Source organism: Hyperolius riggenbachi, chromosome 1 (genome assembly GCF_040937935.1).
Source record: "Hyperolius riggenbachi isolate aHypRig1 chromosome 1, aHypRig1.pri, whole genome shotgun sequence".
NCBI classification, from domain to species: Eukaryota; Metazoa; Chordata; class Amphibia; order Anura; family Hyperoliidae; genus Hyperolius; species Hyperolius riggenbachi.
In genome coordinates, this window is record NC_090646.1 from 479,959,458 (window position 1) to 479,980,481 (window position 21,024).

The window sequence follows — 21,024 nt, forward strand, 5'->3', positions numbered from 1 at the left end:
CAGGGGAGCGGCAGGGTGCGTGGCCAGGGAGTGAGAGCTGCCCAATGGCAGCCCTGGAAACCCTGCAGGAACGCCCTTCGCGGGCATTTTGAACAGGGAATCCGTCTCCCACGTTTACCTCCGTAGATAATTACAAATATTGGCACTAATCTCGGGGGGCTATAGCGCGACAGTGGGGGGGCAGAGAGCAGCGTGGGGGGGACACAGAGGCATGTCATGAGGCAGAGAACATGCCTCTGTGTCCCATCAGCCACCCCCCCCCCCCCCAAAAAAAAAAGAAAACTCAGGTTCTCTTTGAAGTGTTACTTTTTCTCATCTCAAATTGGGAGGTATGCAAGTGTGTGTGGCAGCAACCAGGTGAGGAAAACAAAGACAAATGTGTCTTGCCTACACTCAAGCATGGTGGTGGAAGTGTCCCATTAGAGGCCGCATGAGTGCTACCAGCACTGGGGAGCTACAGTTCATTGAGAGTACCGTGAATGCCAACATGTACTGTGACCAGCCCCGGGCCGCCCTTGAGGCGGGTTGAGGCAGTTTCCTCAGGCGGCATTCATGAGGTGGCGGTGCCCATCCTGGCTGTGGGGGGGGGGAGGGGGGCACCACTAAGCTGGAGGGAGTATCAGACAGGATGGGGGGGAAGTAGGCACAGCGGTGGGGAAGGGGTCCGCCCCCTCCATCACCTGGGTCCCCGTCTGCTCTTCCCCTCCAGCTAATTGCGCAGTGGCCAGCGGGCACACACGTCAGGCAACGGGCGGGGGAGCAATTACTCACCTCTTCCTTCCGCATTCCAGCGTGCGTACCACTGCTCGTCACTTCCTGCAATGCTGCCCACTTGAGCGACATTGCAGGAAGTGACGAACACAGAAGAGGTAATTGCTACCCAGTCTGCTGCCTGACGTGTGTGGCTGCTGCACAATTAGTTGGAGGTGGAGACCAGACGGAGGACCAAGGTGAGGGGGGGTCTGACCCCCTCCCCTCAGCTGTGCTCGCTGCCCCCATCCTGGCTGCTACCCCCTGGCTATACTACCTGGGGAGGGGGGGGGGCATCCTCACAAGTTTGCCTCAGGCGGCAGAAAGTCTAGAGCCGGCCCTGACTGTGACATACTGAATCAGAACATGTGCAGACAGCTCGGAAAATAAATCGTCTACCAGGGTTCTAATTAGGGCTCATTTTTTCTTCTTTTTCTCAACCAGGTACAAAAAAAACAGGAAAGACTGAAGAGTGAACAAAGATTCCTCTGCAACACATAATATTCTCTTCCAGAGACATCCTCTGTAATTATGTTTTTATGTGCTAACAGAAGTGTTCTCCAGTACAGTATTCAAACTTTCTTTCGATGCTTTAAGTGCACTAACTTGGCTACTATTGTCTAACTTCCAGCATCATACATGTCTTCTCCAGTTTGAAATATTTTCCTTGGCTGACCGTTTCACTTTTTGCAGCATATCTGATGCTGCCTGTATTTATTTTGACTTTAATGACTGTTTTGGCTGTCAGCACAGTGATTGCTCTTCTCACCAATTCACTCATCATTGTTGTGAACCTCGTAGATAAAGCCAAGGGTAAGAATTTCAGCCCGTCTGACCTCATTGTGGTCACTCTATGCGTATCCAACATAATATTTCAAATAACCATGTTGATTAATGATTACATGAGTTTCACAGAGACCGAAATATACTTTTCTGATGAAGTTTACTCTGTATCAGTTGTTTTTCTCATTCTGCCTATTTATTCCAGCTTTTGGTTCACCGTTTGCCTTTCCATCAATTACTACTTACAGATCGTCATATCTACTCATCCACTTTTAATTCGTCTGAAGCTAGCAGGTGCCCAGCTGATTGCACCATTTGTAATAGCGTCAGTTTTTATATCACTGGTCACTGGCCTGCCTGCAGCCTGGAACATCTACAGGGAGACTCTATATGTGAATACGTCAAGTAATGAGAGTCTGGAAGTGTCCTTTCCTAAACTGAGCGTTGCATACCTACTGCCAAGTAACCTTATTAGCTGCTCTCTACCTTTAGCTCTGGTAGGGATTGCAAATGGTTTGATCATCAAGTCACTGGTGACAAATACTCACAAGTCAGACAGAAATACAAAGGGTGAGCGGAATGCCCGAGCTGAAGGACGGGTCCGGGCCGCCAGAACAATAAGCTGTCTTCTTATACTGTACATATGTTTTTATATATCAGAGATCCTGGTCTTCATTGACTTCTTCCCCCTGGACAGCTCTGGATTTGGCACCTGTTTAGTGGTAATCTATAGTTATTCACCAGCACAATCAATTGTACTCATTTTCGGGAGCCCAAAACTTAAACAAGTTTTTCTAGGTTTGCTCTGTTGTCTAGGAAGCATCGCCCAAGAGAAGCCCAGGAATCCAACTGTGTTGTTTATCCAGACCGGAGTGGAAAAAACTGTACACCTCTAAAAGACTGAGCTACATGCATAAAGAATATAGGGTGTAAAGTCTTGCAACACTGTAAATAAAGGTATTAGCTAACAGCATTTCTCCTGTGGTGCATAGAGATGTCCCGAACGGTTCGCCAGCGAACGGTTCCGAACGAACTTCCCGGAAGTTCGATTCGCCCCATAATGCTCTATGAGGGTCAACTTTGACCCTCTACATCACAGTCAGCAGGCACATTGTAGCCAATCCGGCTACACTCAGCCCTGGAGCCCCCCCCCCCCCCTTATATAAGGCAGGCTCCGGCGGCCATAACACTCACTCGTGTGCCTGCAAATAGACAGACTAGGGCGAGCTGCTGCAGACTTTTTCTCCTAGGGACAGATTAGTCAGGCTCTTGGCTTGTGTTAGCTTGCTCCTGGCTGAATCTTATAGCTTTAATAGCACCCCTCATTCAACAGCTCTTTTCAGAGCTAATCCTGTTCTTGTGATCATTTCTTTTTTCTGTGTGTCAAACTGACACTTGTGTTGCATAGACAGCATTGCTAATTCATACTGTGTGTGTGCCACTGCCAGCAGCACATTCAGTGACTACCTGTGTGTGTGACAGGGAGCTGCACATTGTACTACCCAGTACTGCATATACCTACTACTGCATGTTGTGTTTAGTTAACCCACCTCATCACTGCATATACCTACCTTTGTGTTGAGTGAACCCACCTCACTGCATCTACCTAGCTCAGCTGTTGTGTTGAGTGAATCCACCTCACTGCATCTACCTAGCTGTTGTGTTGAGTGAACCCACCTCACTGCATCTAACTACCTTTAATGTTCAGTGAACCCACCTCACTGCATATAGCTAGCTGTTGTGTTGAGTGAACCCTCTTCACTGCATCTAACTACCTTTAGTGTTCAGTGAACCCACCTCACTGCGTCTAACTACCTATTGTGTTGAGTGAACCCACCTCACTGCATCTAACTACCTTTAGTGTTCAGTGAACCCACCTCACTGCATATAGCTAGCTGTTGTGTTGAGTGAACCCACCTCACTGCATCTAACTACCTTTAGTGTTCAGTGAACCCACCTCACTGCATCTAACTACCTTTAGTGTTCAGTGAACCCACCTCACTGCATATAGCTAGCTGTTGTGTTGAGTGAACCCGCCTCACTGCATCTAACTATCTTTTGTGTTGAGTGAACCCACCTCACTGCATCTAACTATCTTTTGTGTTGAGTGAACCCACCTCACTGCATCTACCTACCTTTAGTGTTCAGTGAACCCACCTCACTGCATCTAACTACCTTTAGTGTTCAGTGAACCCACCTCACTGCGTCTAACTACCTATTGTGTTGAGTGAACCCACCTCACTGCATCTAACTACCTTTAGTGTTCAGTGAACCCACCTCACTGCATATAGCTAGCTGTTGTGTTGAGTGAACCCACCTCACTGCATCTAACTACCTTTAGTGTTCAGTGAACCCACCTCACTGCATCTAACTACATTTAGTGTTCAGTGAACCCACCTCACTGCATCTAACTACCTTTAGTGTTTAGTGAACCCACCTCACTGCATATAGCTAGCTGTTGTGTTGAGTGAACCCGCCTCACTGCATCTAACTATCTTTTGTGTTGAGTGAACCCACCTCACTGCATCTACCTACCTTTAGTGTTCAGTGAACCCACCTCACTGCATATAGCTAGCTGTTGGTGTTGAGTGAACCCGCCTCACTGCATCTAACTACCTTTAGTGTTCAGTGAACCCACCTCACTGCATCTAACTGCCTTTAGTGTTCAGTGAACCCACCTCACTGCATCTAACTACCTATTGCGTTGAATGAACCCACCTCACTGCATCTACCTAGCTGTTGTGTTGAGTGAACCCACCTCACTGCATCTAACTACCTTTAGTGTGGAGTGAACCCACCTCAATGCATCTACCTACCCGTTGTGTTGAGTGAACCCACCTCACTGCATCTAACTACCTATTGTGTTGAGTGAACCCACCGCACTGCATCTAACTACCTTTAGTGTGGAGTGAACCCACCTCACTGCATCTAACTACCTTTAGTGTTCAGTGAACCCACCTCACTGCATCTAACTACCTTTATTGTTCAGTGAACCCACCTTACTGCATATAGCTAGCTGTTGTGTTGAGTGAACCCGCCTCACTGCATCTAACTACCTTTATTGTTCAGTGAACCCACCTCACTGCATCTAACTACCTTTATTGTTCAGTGAACCCACCTCACTGCATATAGCTAGCTGTTGTGTTGAGTGTACCCGCCTCACTGCATCTAACTACCTTTTGTGTTGAGTAAACCCACCTCACTGCATCTACCTAGCTGTTGTGTTGAGTGAACCCACCTCACTGCATCTAACTACCTTTAGTGTTCAGTGAATCCACCTCACTGCATCTAACTACCTATTGTGTTGAGTGAACCCACCTCACTGCATCTACCTAGCTGTTGTGTTGAGTGAACCCACCTCACTGCATCTAACTACCTTTAGTATTCAGTGAACCCACCTCACTCATTGCATATAGCTAGCTGTTGTGTTGAGTGAACCCGCCTCACTGCATCTAACTACCTTTAGTGTTCAGTGAACTCACCTCACTCATTGCATATAGCTAGCTGTTGTGTTGAGTGAACCCGCCTCACTGCATCTAACTACCTTTAGTGTTGAGTGAACCCACCTCACTGCATCTAACTACCTTTATTGTTCAGTGAACCCACCTCACTGCATATAGCTAGCTGTTGTGTTGAGTGTACCCGCCTCACTGCATCTAACTACCTTTTGTGTTGAGTGAACCCACCTCACTGCATCTACCTAGCTGTTGTGTTGAGTGAACCCACCTCACTGCATCTAACTACCTTTAGTGTTCAGTGAATCCACCTCACTGCATCTAACTACCTATTGTGTTGAGTGAACCCACCTCACTGCATCTACCTAGCTGTTGTGTTGAGTGAACCCACCTCACTGCATCTAACTACCTTTAGTATTCAGTGAACCCACCTCACTCATTGCATATAGCTAGCTGTTGTGTTGAGTGAACCCACCTCGCTGCATCTAACTACCTTTTGTGTTGAGTGAACCCACCTCACTGCATCTACCTACCTTTAGTGTTCAGTGAACCCACCTCGCTGCATCTAACTACCTTTAGTGTGGAGTGAACCCACCTCACTGCATCTACCTACCTTTAGTGTTCAGTGAACCCACCTCACTGCATATAGCTAGCTGTTGTGTTGAGTGAACCAACCTCACTGCATCTAACTACCTTTAGTGTTCAGTGAACCCACCTCACTGCATCTAACTACCTATTGTGTTGAGTGAACCCACCTCACTGCATCTACCTAGCTGTTGTGTGGAGTGAACCCACCTCACTGCATCTAACTACTTTTAGTGTGGAGTGAACCCACCTCACTGCATCTACCTACCTGTTGTGTTGAGTGAACCCACCTCACTGCATTTAACTACCTTTAGTATTCAGTGAACCCACCTCACTGCATATAGCTAGCTGTTGTGTTGAGGTTTTGAGCGGAATATGACCCTCTATTCGTGCTTCCTAACCCTAAGACCCCCCCTCCTGGTGGTTCCTAACCCTAGGACCCCCTGGTGCTGTCTAACCCGAAGACCCCCAGTGGTGCCTAACCCTAAGACCCTCCTGGGTGGTGCTTTACCCTAACCCCTCCTCGTGGAACCTAACCCTAACCCCCCCTAAAGCTTTCCTCCCTCTTCTACTGCAACGTGCAGCAATCAAGGTCAATTTTGGCGTCACGAGGCGCACGATTAGCGGTAGTGATTTAAAATAATCCCGAGTTTTGGCGCTTTTGGACATGTGAAAGCATTGCGGAATAGCGGCATTTCATTGCGGAAATGCTGCTAATACAAGCCCCACTACTGATATTTCAAATCAACACCACTAATCAGGCGCCTTCAGGTGCCCGAATTTACCTTGATTGGCGCATATTGTGGCCATTATGAAACCAGCGTCTTAGTAAATTTCGGCACCCAGTAGCAGCTGCCACCATGCACCCAAATTTCCTTTTTTACCTCTACCGCCTTTATAATAGTTAGAATAGGTGCCTATGGCGGCGCCGTTATGTTTTAGGAAAAGGCCTATGGCGGCACCCTTTTTTCCTGCTTGGGTGCAAATATGTAGAAGAAAAGGGGGAAAAAGCAGAAGTGAGTGCACGCCGATCCAGAGCTAAAAATGGTATCCTTTATTTAGACACAGTCTATTTTTGTCCTTTTCTCTGTATTCAATTTATATCTATAAGATTATTTTATCAGACTTACCATACACCACTCAATTTTCAAAGCAATCAAACTGTTTTTTTCCAAACACATCACAAGCAAAAAAAAAAAAAAAAAAAAAAAAAAGAGAAAATCAATCATATTTTCTCGATTGAGAACATTTTCTTTTTGATGTTTTTGACTTTCATCATTTTTAATATTCAAGAATATTAAAATTCCCCCATTTAGTGTTTGTTTCTAACAACAATAATAATTTTTGTGGGGTTTGCCCCTAACTAGAAAACTTTGTGTGGATGCTTCTGGCCACAGATTCGCCAAGTGGCTCTTTTGTATTGGCAAGTTGAGTGAACCCGCCTCACTGCATCTAACTACCTTTAGTGTTCAGTGAACCCACCTCACTGCATCTAACTGCCTTTAGTGTTCAGTGAACCCACCTCACTGCATCTAACTACCTATTGCGTTGAATGAACCCACCTCACTGCATCTACCTAGCTGTTGTGTTGAGTGAACCCACCTCACTGCATCTAACTACCTTTAGTGTGGAGTGAACCCACCTCAATGCATCTACCTACCCGTTGTGTTGAGTGAACCCACCTCACTGCATCTAACTACCTATTGTGTTGAGTGAACCCACCGCACTGCATCTAACTACCTTTAGTGTGGAGTGAACCCACCTCACTGCATCTAACTACCTTTAGTGTTCAGTGAACCCACCTCACTGCATCTAACTACCTTTATTGTTCAGTGAACCCACCTTACTGCATATAGCTAGCTGTTGTGTTGAGTGAACCCGCCTCACTGCATCTAACTACCTTTATTGTTCAGTGAACCCACCTCACTGCATCTAACTACCTTTATTGTTCAGTGAACCCACCTCACTGCATATAGCTAGCTGTTGTGTTGAGTGTACCCGCCTCACTGCATCTAACTACCTTTTGTGTTGAGTAAACCCACCTCACTGCATCTACCTAGCTGTTGTGTTGAGTGAACCCACCTCACTGCATCTAACTACCTTTAGTGTTCAGTGAATCCACCTCACTGCATCTAACTACCTATTGTGTTGAGTGAACCCACCTCACTGCATCTACCTAGCTGTTGTGTTGAGTGAACCCACCTCACTGCATCTAACTACCTTTAGTATTCAGTGAACCCACCTCACTCATTGCATATAGCTAGCTGTTGTGTTGAGTGAACCCGCCTCACTGCATCTAACTACCTTTAGTGTTCAGTGAACTCACCTCACTCATTGCATATAGCTAGCTGTTGTGTTGAGTGAACCCGCCTCACTGCATCTAACTACCTTTAGTGTTGAGTGAACCCACCTCACTGCATCTAACTACCTTTATTGTTCAGTGAACCCACCTCACTGCATATAGCTAGCTGTTGTGTTGAGTGTACCCGCCTCACTGCATCTAACTACCTTTTGTGTTGAGTGAACCCACCTCACTGCATCTACCTAGCTGTTGTGTTGAGTGAACCCACCTCACTGCATCTAACTACCTTTAGTGTTCAGTGAATCCACCTCACTGCATCTAACTACCTATTGTGTTGAGTGAACCCACCTCACTGCATCTACCTAGCTGTTGTGTTGAGTGAACCCACCTCACTGCATCTAACTACCTTTAGTATTCAGTGAACCCACCTCACTCATTGCATATAGCTAGCTGTTGTGTTGAGTGAACCCACCTCGCTGCATCTAACTACCTTTTGTGTTGAGTGAACCCACCTCACTGCATCTACCTACCTTTAGTGTTCAGTGAACCCACCTCGCTGCATCTAACTACCTTTAGTGTGGAGTGAACCCACCTCACTGCATCTACCTACCTTTAGTGTTCAGTGAACCCACCTCACTGCATATAGCTAGCTGTTGTGTTGAGTGAACCAACCTCACTGCATCTAACTACCTTTAGTGTTCAGTGAACCCACCTCACTGCATCTAACTACCTATTGTGTTGAGTGAACCCACCTCACTGCATCTACCTAGCTGTTGTGTGGAGTGAACCCACCTCACTGCATCTAACTACTTTTAGTGTGGAGTGAACCCACCTCACTGCATCTACCTACCTGTTGTGTTGAGTGAACCCACCTCACTGCATTTAACTACCTTTAGTATTCAGTGAACCCACCTCACTGCATATAGCTAGCTGTTGTGTTGAGGTTTTGAGCGGAATATGACCCTCTATTCGTGCTTCCTAACCCTAAGACCCCCCCTCCTGGTGGTTCCTAACCCTAGGACCCCCTGGTGCTGTCTAACCCGAAGACCCCCAGTGGTGCCTAACCCTAAGACCCTCCTGGGTGGTGCTTTACCCTAACCCCTCCTCGTGGAACCTAACCCTAACCCCCCCTAAAGCTTTCCTCCCTCTTCTACTGCAACGTGCAGCAATCAAGGTCAATTTTGGCGTCACGAGGCGCACGATTAGCGGTAGTGATTTAAAATAATCCCGAGTTTTGGCGCTTTTGGACATGTGAAAGCATTGCGGAATAGCGGCATTTCATTGCGGAAATGCTGCTAATACAAGCCCCACTACTGATATTTCAAATCAACACCACTAATCAGGCGCCTTCAGGTGCCCGAATTTACCTTGATTGGCGCATATTGTGGCCATTATGAAACCAGCGTCTTAGTAAATTTCGGCACCCAGTAGCAGCTGCCACCATGCACCCAAATTTCCTTTTTTACCTCTACCGCCTTTATAATAGTTAGAATAGGTGCCTATGGCGGCGCCGTTATGTTTTAGGAAAAGGCCTATGGCGGCACCCTTTTTTCCTGCTTGGGTGCAAATATGTAGAAGAAAAGGGGGAAAAAGCAGAAGTGAGTGCACGCCGATCCAGAGCTAAAAATGGTATCCTTTATTTAGACACAGTCTATTTTTGTCCTTTTCTCTGTATTCAATTTATATCTATAAGATTATTTTATCAGACTTACCATACACCACTCAATTTTCAAAGCAATCAAACTGTTTTTTTCCAAACACATCACAAGCAAAAAAAAAAAAAAAAAAAAAAAAAAGAGAAAATCAATCATATTTTCTCGATTGAGAACATTTTCTTTTTGATGTTTTTGACTTTCATCATTTTTAATATTCAAGAATATTAAAATTCCCCCATTTAGTGTTTGTTTCTAACAACAATAATAATTTTTGTGGGGTTTGCCCCTAACTAGAAAACTTTGTGTGGATGCTTCTGGCCACAGATTCGCCAAGTGGCTCTTTTGTATTGGCAAGTCTTGCTTGTTAAGCTATACTATACTGTACTGTACTTAAAGGAACCCTGAAGTGAGGGTAATATGGAGGCTGCCATATTTATTTCATTTTAAACAATACCTGTTGCCTGGCAGCCCTGTTGATCTCCTTGGCTGCAGTAGTGTCTGAATCACACCAGAAACAAGCATGCAGCTAATCCAGTCAGACTTAAGTCAGAAACATCTGATCTGCATGCTTGTTCAGGGACTATGGCTAAAGGTATTGGAGACAGAGGATCTGTAGGACAGCCAGGCAACTGGTATTGCTTAAAAGGAAATAAATATGTCAGCCTCCATATCGCTCTCACTCCAGGTGTCCTTTAAGGTGCCTATACATATAGCGATGTTGCGGCCTGCTCGACCATCCAATTCGATCATTTTATAGAATTGCATGAAAATCAAACCAGCAACAAGCATGTCGATCAATGATTCGATTGATTTTGGGACAAAATTGGTTGAATTTATCAATCGGGAATGCTGGAAAATTTCGGTCCGACTTGGTCAATCAGGTGCACAGCGGTAATGGCATTTGATATAGCAACTACTGACGTACACTACGAACCCCCGGTCACTGTGCCCCCAAGTGCATGATGTTGTGCCCTCCTTGTAAATTCTCACCTGTCCCACTGACTCCTCCACCATCACCCCGTGTGGCACCAGACAAGAGTGTATGATGTCATAGATTCCTGTCATGTTACACGTGCCACATGCTGGCATTTGAAGTAATGGCGGAGACAGGGGGCGGGGGCTAGGGGGTGGCGGATTAGACCGGGAGTTGGGCCAGGCGGGGGGCACACTTTACATTTGGGGGAAGACAGCGTAGGCGACATTGCTAGAAGGATTTCACATTGAAACTATCAGGAATCGATTTGCAGTGTATGGACAGGCAACAGATATCTCTCTGATCATATCAGGTCTCATGGTAGATCTGCTCATAGGATCTTTAGGATGACTGTTACACAAAACAATTATTCCTGATTGTGTAAGATGAAGCAATCTCTGTACAGACATGCTGCTCAGCTCTCTGATATGCAGCCTGTTATATGGAAAGTCAAAAAAAATCAAAAAGGTTCGCACACTCAATCCATCCAAGATGAAGGTTTATTCAACCAATGTGACACAAATCCACTCCATTAGCCAACGACTCGTTTCGGGGCCCCGTGGGGTCCCCTTTGTCAAGGTAAAACAACACAGAATGGTTCTGTGTTGTTTTACCTTGACAAAGGGGACCCCACGGGGCCCCGAAACGAGTCGTTGGCTAATGGAGTGGATTTGTGTCACATTGGTTGAATAAACCTTCATCTTGGATGGATTGAGTGTGCGGGCCTTTTTGATTTTTTTTGACTACAGTTCACATGGTCCGGCACCTCCACAGTGGTGTGCGATTCTCCCATTGATCTTCTTGTTATATGGAAAGGGAAGAAAGAAAAAAAGAAGGCAACCTAACTGTAGCGCCAACAACAGCAATCATGTAAGCAGAGGATTTTCTGGCTTTTCCGATTGCAGAATAGCACACCAGAGTAACCAAACAGCTCAGGGTGACCCAAACCACTAGGAATGTATGGGGGATAAGAGACCGAAAAGCCCTCCTACTAATAAGCAATGCTTGGTGGAATTTGCCTTCTTAAAACAGAAGGAAATTTGCAGTAATTCAGCTATAAGTGAACATTTATGGATACTGACAATGCACCACTAGTATATGAGTTATCGCCGGAAATGAATATGCAAATTATTCCATTTTGCCCTTGTAAGCAAGGCAAGCATCCAGAACTGCTGGTGTATAGCAAGCCTATAGCTTTCAATATTACACAGCCACACCAACCCCACATGTAGACAGCCTGTTTTGGGCTTTTGGCCCTCATCAGTACATGGTAGGGAATCTGATATGGCTGTATTGGATAAGGCTTGCACACCAAACGGTCACAAACAACTCTGCTTCACACAAGGAAAATCAAAGGTGTGTTAATAGCTTTAGGTTAGCCCCTTACTCTACCATGATGTCACTTTAAAACGCTCTTACGGTAGTAAGAATTGTGCAATGGATTCCAGTAACTTTCCACCGTTCACCTGACGTGCAAATGATACATTTACTGCAGAATGCTAATATCCAGCTACAACCCGTAGGAGAACTGTGCTCTTCTTATTTGTTGAACATCACGCCTGTTGCTCTTGCAACACTGCATTCCTCCTTCTTTACAGTCTGCAGTAATTGCTTACAGGTAGAAGCACTGCTGGGAGCCACATCCTCCTTCTTCTGTCTATCCGATGCCTGATGAGGAGTATACACATTGCAGCATCCTCATCCCACAGGCCTTCCTGATTGGCCAGTCAGAGACATGCCTCCAGTGAGGTCATTGGTGACATCAATCAGGTGGATGCACAGGAATCGGCCGGGTGACATAAAGCCAGTGCCACATCCTGAGCAGAGACCGGCCAGAGCATCCCTAGAGAGCAGACATGGCGCACAGTGCAGGAGACCACAGGTAGCTCGATGATCACCTGCTGCTATTATGGGACTGTCTGTCTATGATGGGGGGAGGAAGGATGGGGAGCAGGAGGTTCAGAGCGTATATTTCATTTTCTTATGGTAGTCCATCACTTCTGTACAAATACTTCAGTGTAGTAAGAAGAATGAGCTGCAGTAGTTAGTAAGCTCAGATACGGGCTATGACATAAAAGTGAGAGAGCAGCAGGGATTATGGCACAGGGCAGCAGCAGGAAAGCCACACATTATTCATGGATTAGCTTGTCCTGCCCGCCGTGTGATTCATTTCTTCTACTGCCTCTTGTATAACCTGATCCGTGTAGAGATAGCGTGTTTCCTCTGTAGATCCTGTTACACGTAACAGAGTGGATTGCCATAGAGCCCGGGGCTGCTGCTAGGCTAGCCCTTCATCCAGCATTGTACGCTGTGTGCGTCATCACTGCATGGGAGGCACAGCAGAGACAAGTCCCTGAACTGCATGGGAGGCAGAGCAGTGAGAGATGACAGTCAGATGGCCGCTTCTCTGCAAGTCTCTGTACTGTGGGAGGTAGAGCTGTTGCCTCACTGGCTGCTTCCCTGCAAGTCAATGTACTGGGAGGCAAAGCAGTAAGGTGGGGGCAAAGCAGTGAGGTGGGAGACAGAGCAGTGAGGTGGGAGGCAAAGCAGTAAGGTGGGGGCAAAGCAGTGAGGTGGGAGACAGAGCAGTGGGGTGGGAGGCAAAGCAGTAAGGTGGGAGGCAGGAAGCAGAGTAGTGAGGGCGGGTTCACACTGAGGCCTGGGACACACTACAGCACTTTCTGGAGCTATTTTGGAGGTTTGAGAATTGCCAGTGCTTTAAAAAAATAATTTTTAAATCGCAATCAAAGGACATGCAGCATTTGATGAACGTTTGTATTCATATACATAGTATATGAGTTATCGCCGGAAAACGCAGCTGCAATTGCCTGCAAAGTGCTAGCAATTTACACAAAGCACTAGCGAGTGCGATTTCTAGTGTGTCCCAGGCCTGAAAGAGCTTTTTAAGCACTTGTGATTTAAAAAGCCCTTGCTAATGTAATGCTATGGGCGATTTTTATAAAATCACTTTGCTTAAGTGAGAACACACACATAGCATACATCACAAGCGCTTAGAAAAAGCTCTTATAGTGTGAACCAGCCCTGAGATGGGAGGCAAAGCAGTGAGATGGGCGGAAGAGCAGTGAGATGGGAGGCAGAGCAGTGAGATGGGAGGCAGAGCAGTGAGATGGGAGGAAGAGCAGTGACATGGGAGGAAGAGCAGTGACATGGGAGGAAGAGCAGTGACATGGGAGGAAGAGCCGTGACATGGGAGGAAGAGCCGTGAGACAGGAGGAAGAGCAGTGAGATGGCAGGAAGAGCAGTGAGATGGGAGGCAGAGCAGTGAGATGGAAGGCAGAGCAATAAGATGGGAAGCAGAGCAGTGAGAAGGGAGACAGAGCAGTGAGAACTGGCAGGCAGATGGCTGCTTCCTTGCAAGTCACTGTACTGGGAGGCTGTGCAGTGAGATGGGAGGCAGAGCAGTGAGAACTGACAGGCAGATGGCTGCTTCCTTGCAACTCACTGTACTGGGAGGCAGAGCAGTGAGAACTGACAGGCAGGCAGGCTCTCTACACTGGCCTTCCAAAAAAGGTCTTGTACCGACTACAGCTGATACAGAATACTGCTGCCAGACTGCTAACCAACCAACCCCGTCACTGCCACATAACGCCAGTCCTGCACTCCCTTCACTGGCTACCTATAGAATGGAGGGTCCTATTCAAGATCGGCCTACTGACATTTAAATCCCTGAATAATTTAGGCCCTGGATACATGAAAGATATGTTGCAGCTGCGTAGCAATCCCCGCATTCTCAGATCAACAGGTTCTAATAATCTAGTCATACCCAGAGTCCACTTGGAAACTTTTGGTCCCAGAGCCTTCTGTCATGCTGCCCCTACGTTTTGGAACTCCTTACCTCAACAGATCAGGACAGCTCCATCCCTGGACGTGTTTAAATCCAGACTGAAAACCCACCTGTTCAGTTTGGCATTTGCAGAAATATAACTTTTGTTGTGTGAATACTTCATCCTACTAATTACTGAATCTGAGAGAGCCTAAGCGCTTTGAGTCCTATGGGAGAAAAGCGCTATAGAAATGTTATTGTATTGTATTGTATAGATGGCTGCTTCCCTTCAAGTCCATGTACAAGGAGGCAGAGCAGTGAGATATGTGTAAGATGGCTGCTTCTCTGCACATCACTAAGTCACTGTACTGTATGGGATGCAGAGCTGTTCAGATGGCTACTTCCCTGCAGATCACTGTACTGTGGGAGGTAGAACTGTTACCTCACTGGAATACAGTTGACTGCTTTCCTGCAAGTCACTGTACTGGAAGGCAGAGCAGTAAAATGGGAGGCAGAGCTGCAAGAGCTGGCAGGCAGATGGCTGCTTCCCTGCAAGTCACTGTACTGGGAGGCAGAGCAGTGAGAAGGAAGGCAGAGCTGCGAGAGCTGGCAGGCAGATGGCTACTTCCCTGCAAGTCACTGTACTGGGAGCCAGAGCAGTGAGATGGGAGGCAGAGCTGCAAGAGCTGGCAGGCAGATGGCTGCTTCCATGCAAGTCACTGTACTGGGAAACAGAGCAGTGAGATGGGAGGCAGAGCTGCGAGAGCTGGCAGGCAGATGGCTGCTGCCCTGCAAGTCACTGTACTGGGAGGCAGAGCAGTGAGAAGGGAGGCAGAGCTGCGAGAGCTGGCAGGCAGATGGCTGCTTCCATGCAAGTCACTGTACTGGGAGGCAGAGCAGTCAAAAGGGAGGCAGAGCTGTGAGAGCTGGCAGGCAGATGGCTGCTGCCCTGCAAGTCACTGTACTGGGAGGCAGAGCAGTGAGAAGGGAGGCAGAGCTGCGAGAGCTGGCAGGCAGATGGCTACTTCCCTGCAAGTCACTGTACTGGGAGGCAGAGTAGTGAGAAGGGAGGCAGAGCTGCGAGAGCTGGCAGGCAGATGGCTGCTTCCATGCAAGTCACTGTACTGGGAGGCAGAGCAGTGAGAAGGGAGGCAGAGCTGCGAGAGCTGGCATGCAGATGGCTACTTCCCTGCAAGTCACTGTACTGGGAGACAGAGCAGTGAGATGGGAGGCAGAACAGTGAGATGGCAGTCAGAAGGCTGCTTCCCTGCATGTCATATTCCAGTCACTTAAGCAGGCCATACACTGGCTCGATTCACGGCCGTTTCGACAGCAGATCCGATCCTGGGATCGAATCTGCTGCCAATCGCTTGCGCTAAACGCACCCGCCGATCCGATTCCCTCCCGAAATCGGATCGGTCCGTCGATCGCGCCGTGCGGGAAATTACCCTCGATCGCCCGGCGGTAGGAGCGCGTCGCTTGCGGCGTACGATTCGGGCCCGATCCGAGCATGTATACATTACCTGAAGCTGGCTCCGGGGTCCTCTTCTCCTCGCTGCACCGCATTTCCGCATGTCCCAGTGTACGCTTATACTTCCTGTGTCACTCCGGTGACCAGGAAGTTGAAATAGAGGGCGCTCTATTTGAACTTCCTGGTCACGGAGTAACACAGGAAGCGCCGGGATGGAGCAAGAACAGCGGTGCGGTGCAGTGCGGAGAAGACGCCCGGGAGCCAGCCTCAGGTAATGTATACGGGGGGGGGGGGGGACAGGCGGCAGGAGCAGCTGAACAGATTGTGATCGGTTTCAGGCTGAAATCGATTCAAAATCTGTTTGCAGTAAAGGCAGCCATACGATCCCTATCTGATCAGATTCGATCAGATAGGGATCTGTCAGCTGGTCGATCTAATGGCACATCGACCAGTGTATGGCCACCTTTAGAATCAGCTAAATTGATTAGAGGTGGCAGTTTCATATGACTTTAGGAAATGGATGAAAATTAGCTCCATATGATCTGCACAGATGTTTCTTATGATATGAGCTGATTCATGATCACTGGATGAGGCTTCCTCAACCTTTGTGCTTGAAATCTATGTAGGTAACTCAGTCATTGAGACATAATCAACTTGTCTGTAAAAATGTGGTTATCAGTGTGCAAGAGTGGAAGTAGGTGGAAGTAGTTGGATGGCAGGGTAATAGGACTGCTATACACATACACACATTTCCATTCACTTCACAGTGGTCCTTCTCTCATGGGCACACATCCTAATAAGTGTATGGGAGCTGGGCTGCTGTGAGCTGAATGCAAATAGCTCTATGTATAGCAGTTCTGTTATTTTCCAGGCAGCATCTTTTGCCTGCTATGCATACTGATTTTTTAAGGCCCCTTTCACTCTGGCCTATTTTCATTGCTTTGCATTACCCTTTTTTACTGCAGGGTAATGCAATGAAAACATATGGGGCCTTTCATACCTACCGTGGTGCAATGCGATACGTCGGAATATCAAATTTAACACCGCAATAACAGTGTGTTATTGGTGAACACCCGCGGCGACCGGATGTCATGTAAGTCTATGGCGACACAGAGATTTTAAAATGTTTGGCGTTCGTGCAGTGGCATAGCTAAGGAGCTGTGGGCCCCGATGCAAGTTTTACAATGGGCCTCCCAAGCACTCTATACATAACAATTGATACGCCACACCAAAACCTGCCAATGGCAACTACAGTGTCAGAGGTGCAAGAAGGGGATGGGGAACAGTTTGTTAATGATTACCACTATTCAAAGTATCTATAGAAGTGATTATTATGTGCACAGGACCAATAGAGAGCTAATACTACAGTTGAGGGAGGGCCCCCCTGGCCCAAGGGCCCCGATGCGGTCGCTACCTCTGCAACCCCTATTGCTACGCCCCTGCATTCGTGTTTTTACATCTGGCGTTTGCGTCTCACAAAGGCGCTTGCCATAGTACCAGACCTGTTTTTGTATATACTCCATCCTATTGCCTGAGGCAACGGGTCACTCCCACGAAACGCATTGTATTTTCCTGGTGTATGTAAAGAAATTGTTTTGCTGAAAATTGATCAGCATTTTCTGGTGTCTGCCCGGAGGAGGAAAGTCCACCACTAGCGCCTCATTTTTAAACGTTTTAGATCTTTTTATCCTTCTGGCGCCTGTGTATTCATACTACGTTATACATATCCACCCCTGGTGGAGGGGTGTTACCCCTTTTTTCCTTGATCTACAGAGAGCGACTTCTTAATCCTGAGTGGGGACAGGCCTAATCTCCCCACCTGCCTTTACAGTGGTTGCCTATGCGGTAACCCTGACTTGGGAGTATACTGCACATACTCTTTCCACACACCTTCATTTATTAGTGCATACTACACTATACTGGGCTCTCGGTGTCCCTCTTTGTCATTTCCTGCTTGTCTTGCAGCCAGTAGGGAGATTACCGCACATTGTCGTGGTAATCTTCGAAGGCTATTTTTAGCACACATAGGGCTTGGTTCACTAAACATAATAATTCATATCATGGCCACGCTAGCGTTTTTGCGCGCAATCGCAAATTTTCACGCGCAATCACAAATTTTATTCACGATTAGCGGGGCTATGATATGAGTTATCACAGTTTAGTGAATCAAGCCCATATAACGCCGGTTATAAGTGTGAAACCGGCTTTAAGCAATTACCAAGTCTTTACTGGTAAGGCCTCTTTTCCACGGGTGGCTAAACTGCTCATTTGTCGAGCAGTTCAGTGTCCCAGCTGATGGCAAAAAACACCAGTTGGATGCAATTACACTCAGCCAAAGGAAGCGCTTGGTTAAACCGCACGTCCCATTTGACATGCTCAGCGGTGAAATAACGTCTCATGTTACGTCTGTGCTCAGATGCAACGCTATGGGGAGGCTGTCTTTTCACTGCCCATGGCGAGCACTAGCAAGCATCCGACAGCTGGTGAAGTCATCACCATTGAAAATTAACCAGGTGGAATTCTATTGGCTCATTTTCAAGGTGCATAAATTTGCATACACAATTTGCATAATCCTGCATCAACGCTGATTTATTTTTTTTTTGCATATTGACTGATTTCGAATACAGTACTATAGTAGATCGTACTTTATGTGCTTGAGTATGATATAGTAAACTTCTGATATAGTAAATCTTTTTGCCCCGGTCCCTTGGAGTTTACTTTAACCACTTAAAGGACTTCCGAGGCCAGAAATCAAAATTTGGATCAGTACCTGTTTCATTTTAGAATCCATGGGGGAGTTCCTCCGCGCCCTCCGTTCTGTTCCGCCGCCAATGTATTCTTTTTATTGCCCCCAGGTCGAGGCCCGACCCCACTGCACGGGTCGTCTCCTATTCCACACTCAAGATGGCCACCGAGCAGAGCAGCGGCTGCGCAGCATGTACGGAGGCAAGCGCGGCTGCGCAACTCTCCGCCCTCGCCCAGCCACGTACTCGCAGAGATGTGAGCATACCCGCTGTAAGACTAGGAGGACGCTGGGAGCGAGTATGCGGCTGGACGAGAGCGGAGAGCTGCGCAGCCGCACTTGCCTCCGTACATACTGCGCAGCCGCGACTCTGCTTGGTGGCCATCTAGAGTGTGGAATAGGAGACGACTCGTGCAATAGGCCGTGGACCTGGGGGCAATAAAAAGAATATATTTGCGGCGGAACAGAATGGAGGGTGCGGAGGAACTCCCCCATGGATTCTAAAATGAAACAGGTACTGATCCAAATTTTGATTTCTGGCCTCGGAAGTCCTTTAACCACTTGCCGACCGGCCACAGCCGATGGGCGGTGGCAAAGTGGACGCCGAAAGGACCGCAATACGCCCATGGGCGTTGCGTCCTTTCGGCATGCCGGGGGGGCGATCGCGCACTTCCCCCGGCGACTGGCTCCGCCCACCTGCGATGACATCCGACGGCCGTTCGGAAGCGCCGGCGGGTTGTTAACCCCACGATCGCCGATACAAAGTGTATAATACACTTTGTAATGTGTACAAAGTGTATTATACAAGCTGCCTCCTGCCCTGGTGGTCCCAGTGTCCAAGGGACCACCAGGGCAGGCTGCAGCCACCCTAGTCTGCACCCAAGCACACTGATCTCCCCCCCCCCCCTTCCCTCTGATTGCCCACAGCACCCCTCAGACCCCCCCCCCCTGCCCACCCACAGACCACTGTTTGCACCCAATCACCCCCCTAATCACCTATCAATCACTCCCTGTCACTATCGGTCAACGCTATTTTTTTTTATTTCCTAAACTGTCCCCTGGGGACTCCTGATCACCCCCCCCCCCTGTGTACTGTATGCATCTATCGCCCCATATCACCTGTCAATCACCTGTCAATCACCCCCTGTCACTGCCACCCATCAATCAGCCCCTAACCTGCCCCTTGCGGGCAATCTGATCACCCACCCACACCATCAGGTCGCCAGCAGACCCGCCGTCAGATCACCTCCCAAGTGCATTGTTTACATCTGTTCTCTCCTCTAAACACCCACTAATTACCCATCAATCATCCCCTATCACCACCTGTCACTGTTACCCATCATATTAGACCCTAATCTGCCCCTTGCAATCACTTGCCCACACGCTCAGATTGCCCTCAGACCCCCCCTTATCAATTCGCCAGTGCATGATTTACATCTGTTCTTCCCTGTAATAACCCACTGATCACCTGTCAATCACCCATCAATCAGCCCCTGTCACTGCCACCCATCAATCAGCCCCTAACCTGCCCCTTGCGGGCAATCTGATCACCCACCCACACCATCAGATCGCCTGCAGACCCGCCGTCAGATCACCTCCCAAGTGCATGGTTTACATCTGCTCTCTCCGCTAAACACCCACTAATTACCCATCAATCACCCCCTGTCACTGCTACACATCAGATTAGACCCCTATCTGCCCCTAAGGCACCCAAATCACCTGCCCACACCCTCAGAACGCCCTCAGACCCCAGCCCTGATCACCTCGCCAGTGCATTGCTTGCATCTATTCCCCCCCCACTAATCACACCTTAAGACACCCATCAATCACCTCCTGTCACCACCTGTCACCCGCTAGCACACCTACCCATCAGATCAGGCCCTAATTTGCCCCGTGTGGGCTCCTGATCACTCGGCCAAACCCTCAGATCCCCCTCAGACCCCCTTCCGATCACCTCCCCAGTGCATTGATTGCATCTATTTCCCCCTCTAACCACCCCCTGAGACACCCATCAATCACCTCCTGTCACCCCCCCTAGCACTCCTATCCATCAGATCAGGCCCAATACAACCTGTCATCTAAAAGGCCACCCTGCTTATGTCCGGTTCCACAAAATTCGCCCCCTCATAGACCACCTGTCATCAAAATTTGCAGATGTCATTTTTCACTAACTTGTGACAAAAAATAAAATCTTCTATGAACTCACCATACACCTAACGGAATACCTTGGGGTGTCTTCTTTCTAAAATGGGGTCACTTGTGGGGTTCCTATACTGCCCTGGCATTTTAGGGGCCCTAAACCGTGAGGAGTAGTCTAGAAAACAAATGCCTCAAAATGACCTGTGAATAGGACGTTGGGCCCCTTAGCGCACCTAGGCTGCAAAAAAGTGTCACACATGTCGTACAGGAGAAGTAGTATAATGTGTTTTGGGGTGTATTTTTACACATACCCATGCTGGATGGGAGAAATCTCTCTGTTAATGGACAATTGTGTTTAAAAAAAATCAAAAATGTGTCATTTAC

General features: G+C 47.8%; 2 protein-coding genes and 1 long non-coding RNA gene across 3 annotated transcripts in view; 2 read left to right on the forward strand and 1 right to left on the reverse strand.

Annotated features, from left to right (window-relative positions):
* Positions 1 to 21,024, reverse strand: part of LOC137521876 (uncharacterized) — a 76,395-nt gene that overhangs the window by 33,261 nt on the left and 22,110 nt on the right. The window lies entirely within an intron of this gene.
* LOC137561924 (taste receptor type 2 member 40-like) lies at positions 1,277 to 2,429 on the forward strand. Its single transcript, XM_068273273.1, has one exon. The coding sequence runs from the start codon at positions 1,452 to 1,454 to the stop codon at positions 2,427 to 2,429; it is 978 nt and encodes a 325-aa protein (XP_068129374.1). The 5' UTR covers positions 1,277 to 1,451.
* PNP (purine nucleoside phosphorylase) overlaps positions 12,254 to 21,024 on the forward strand; it is a 63,060-nt gene continuing 54,289 nt past the window's right edge. Inside the window, exon 1 of the mRNA XM_068241703.1 lies at positions 12,254 to 12,385. Coding sequence (XP_068097804.1) covers positions 12,360 to 12,385 — 26 coding nt within the window. The 5' untranslated portion in view covers positions 12,254 to 12,359. The remainder of the gene's footprint in view (positions 12,386 to 21,024) is intronic.

Coding starts and splice junctions, on each gene's coding strand:
- LOC137561924 (XM_068273273.1), top strand. CDS start 1,452: ATGCTGCCTGTATTTATTTTGACTTTAATGACTGTTTTGGCTGTCAGC.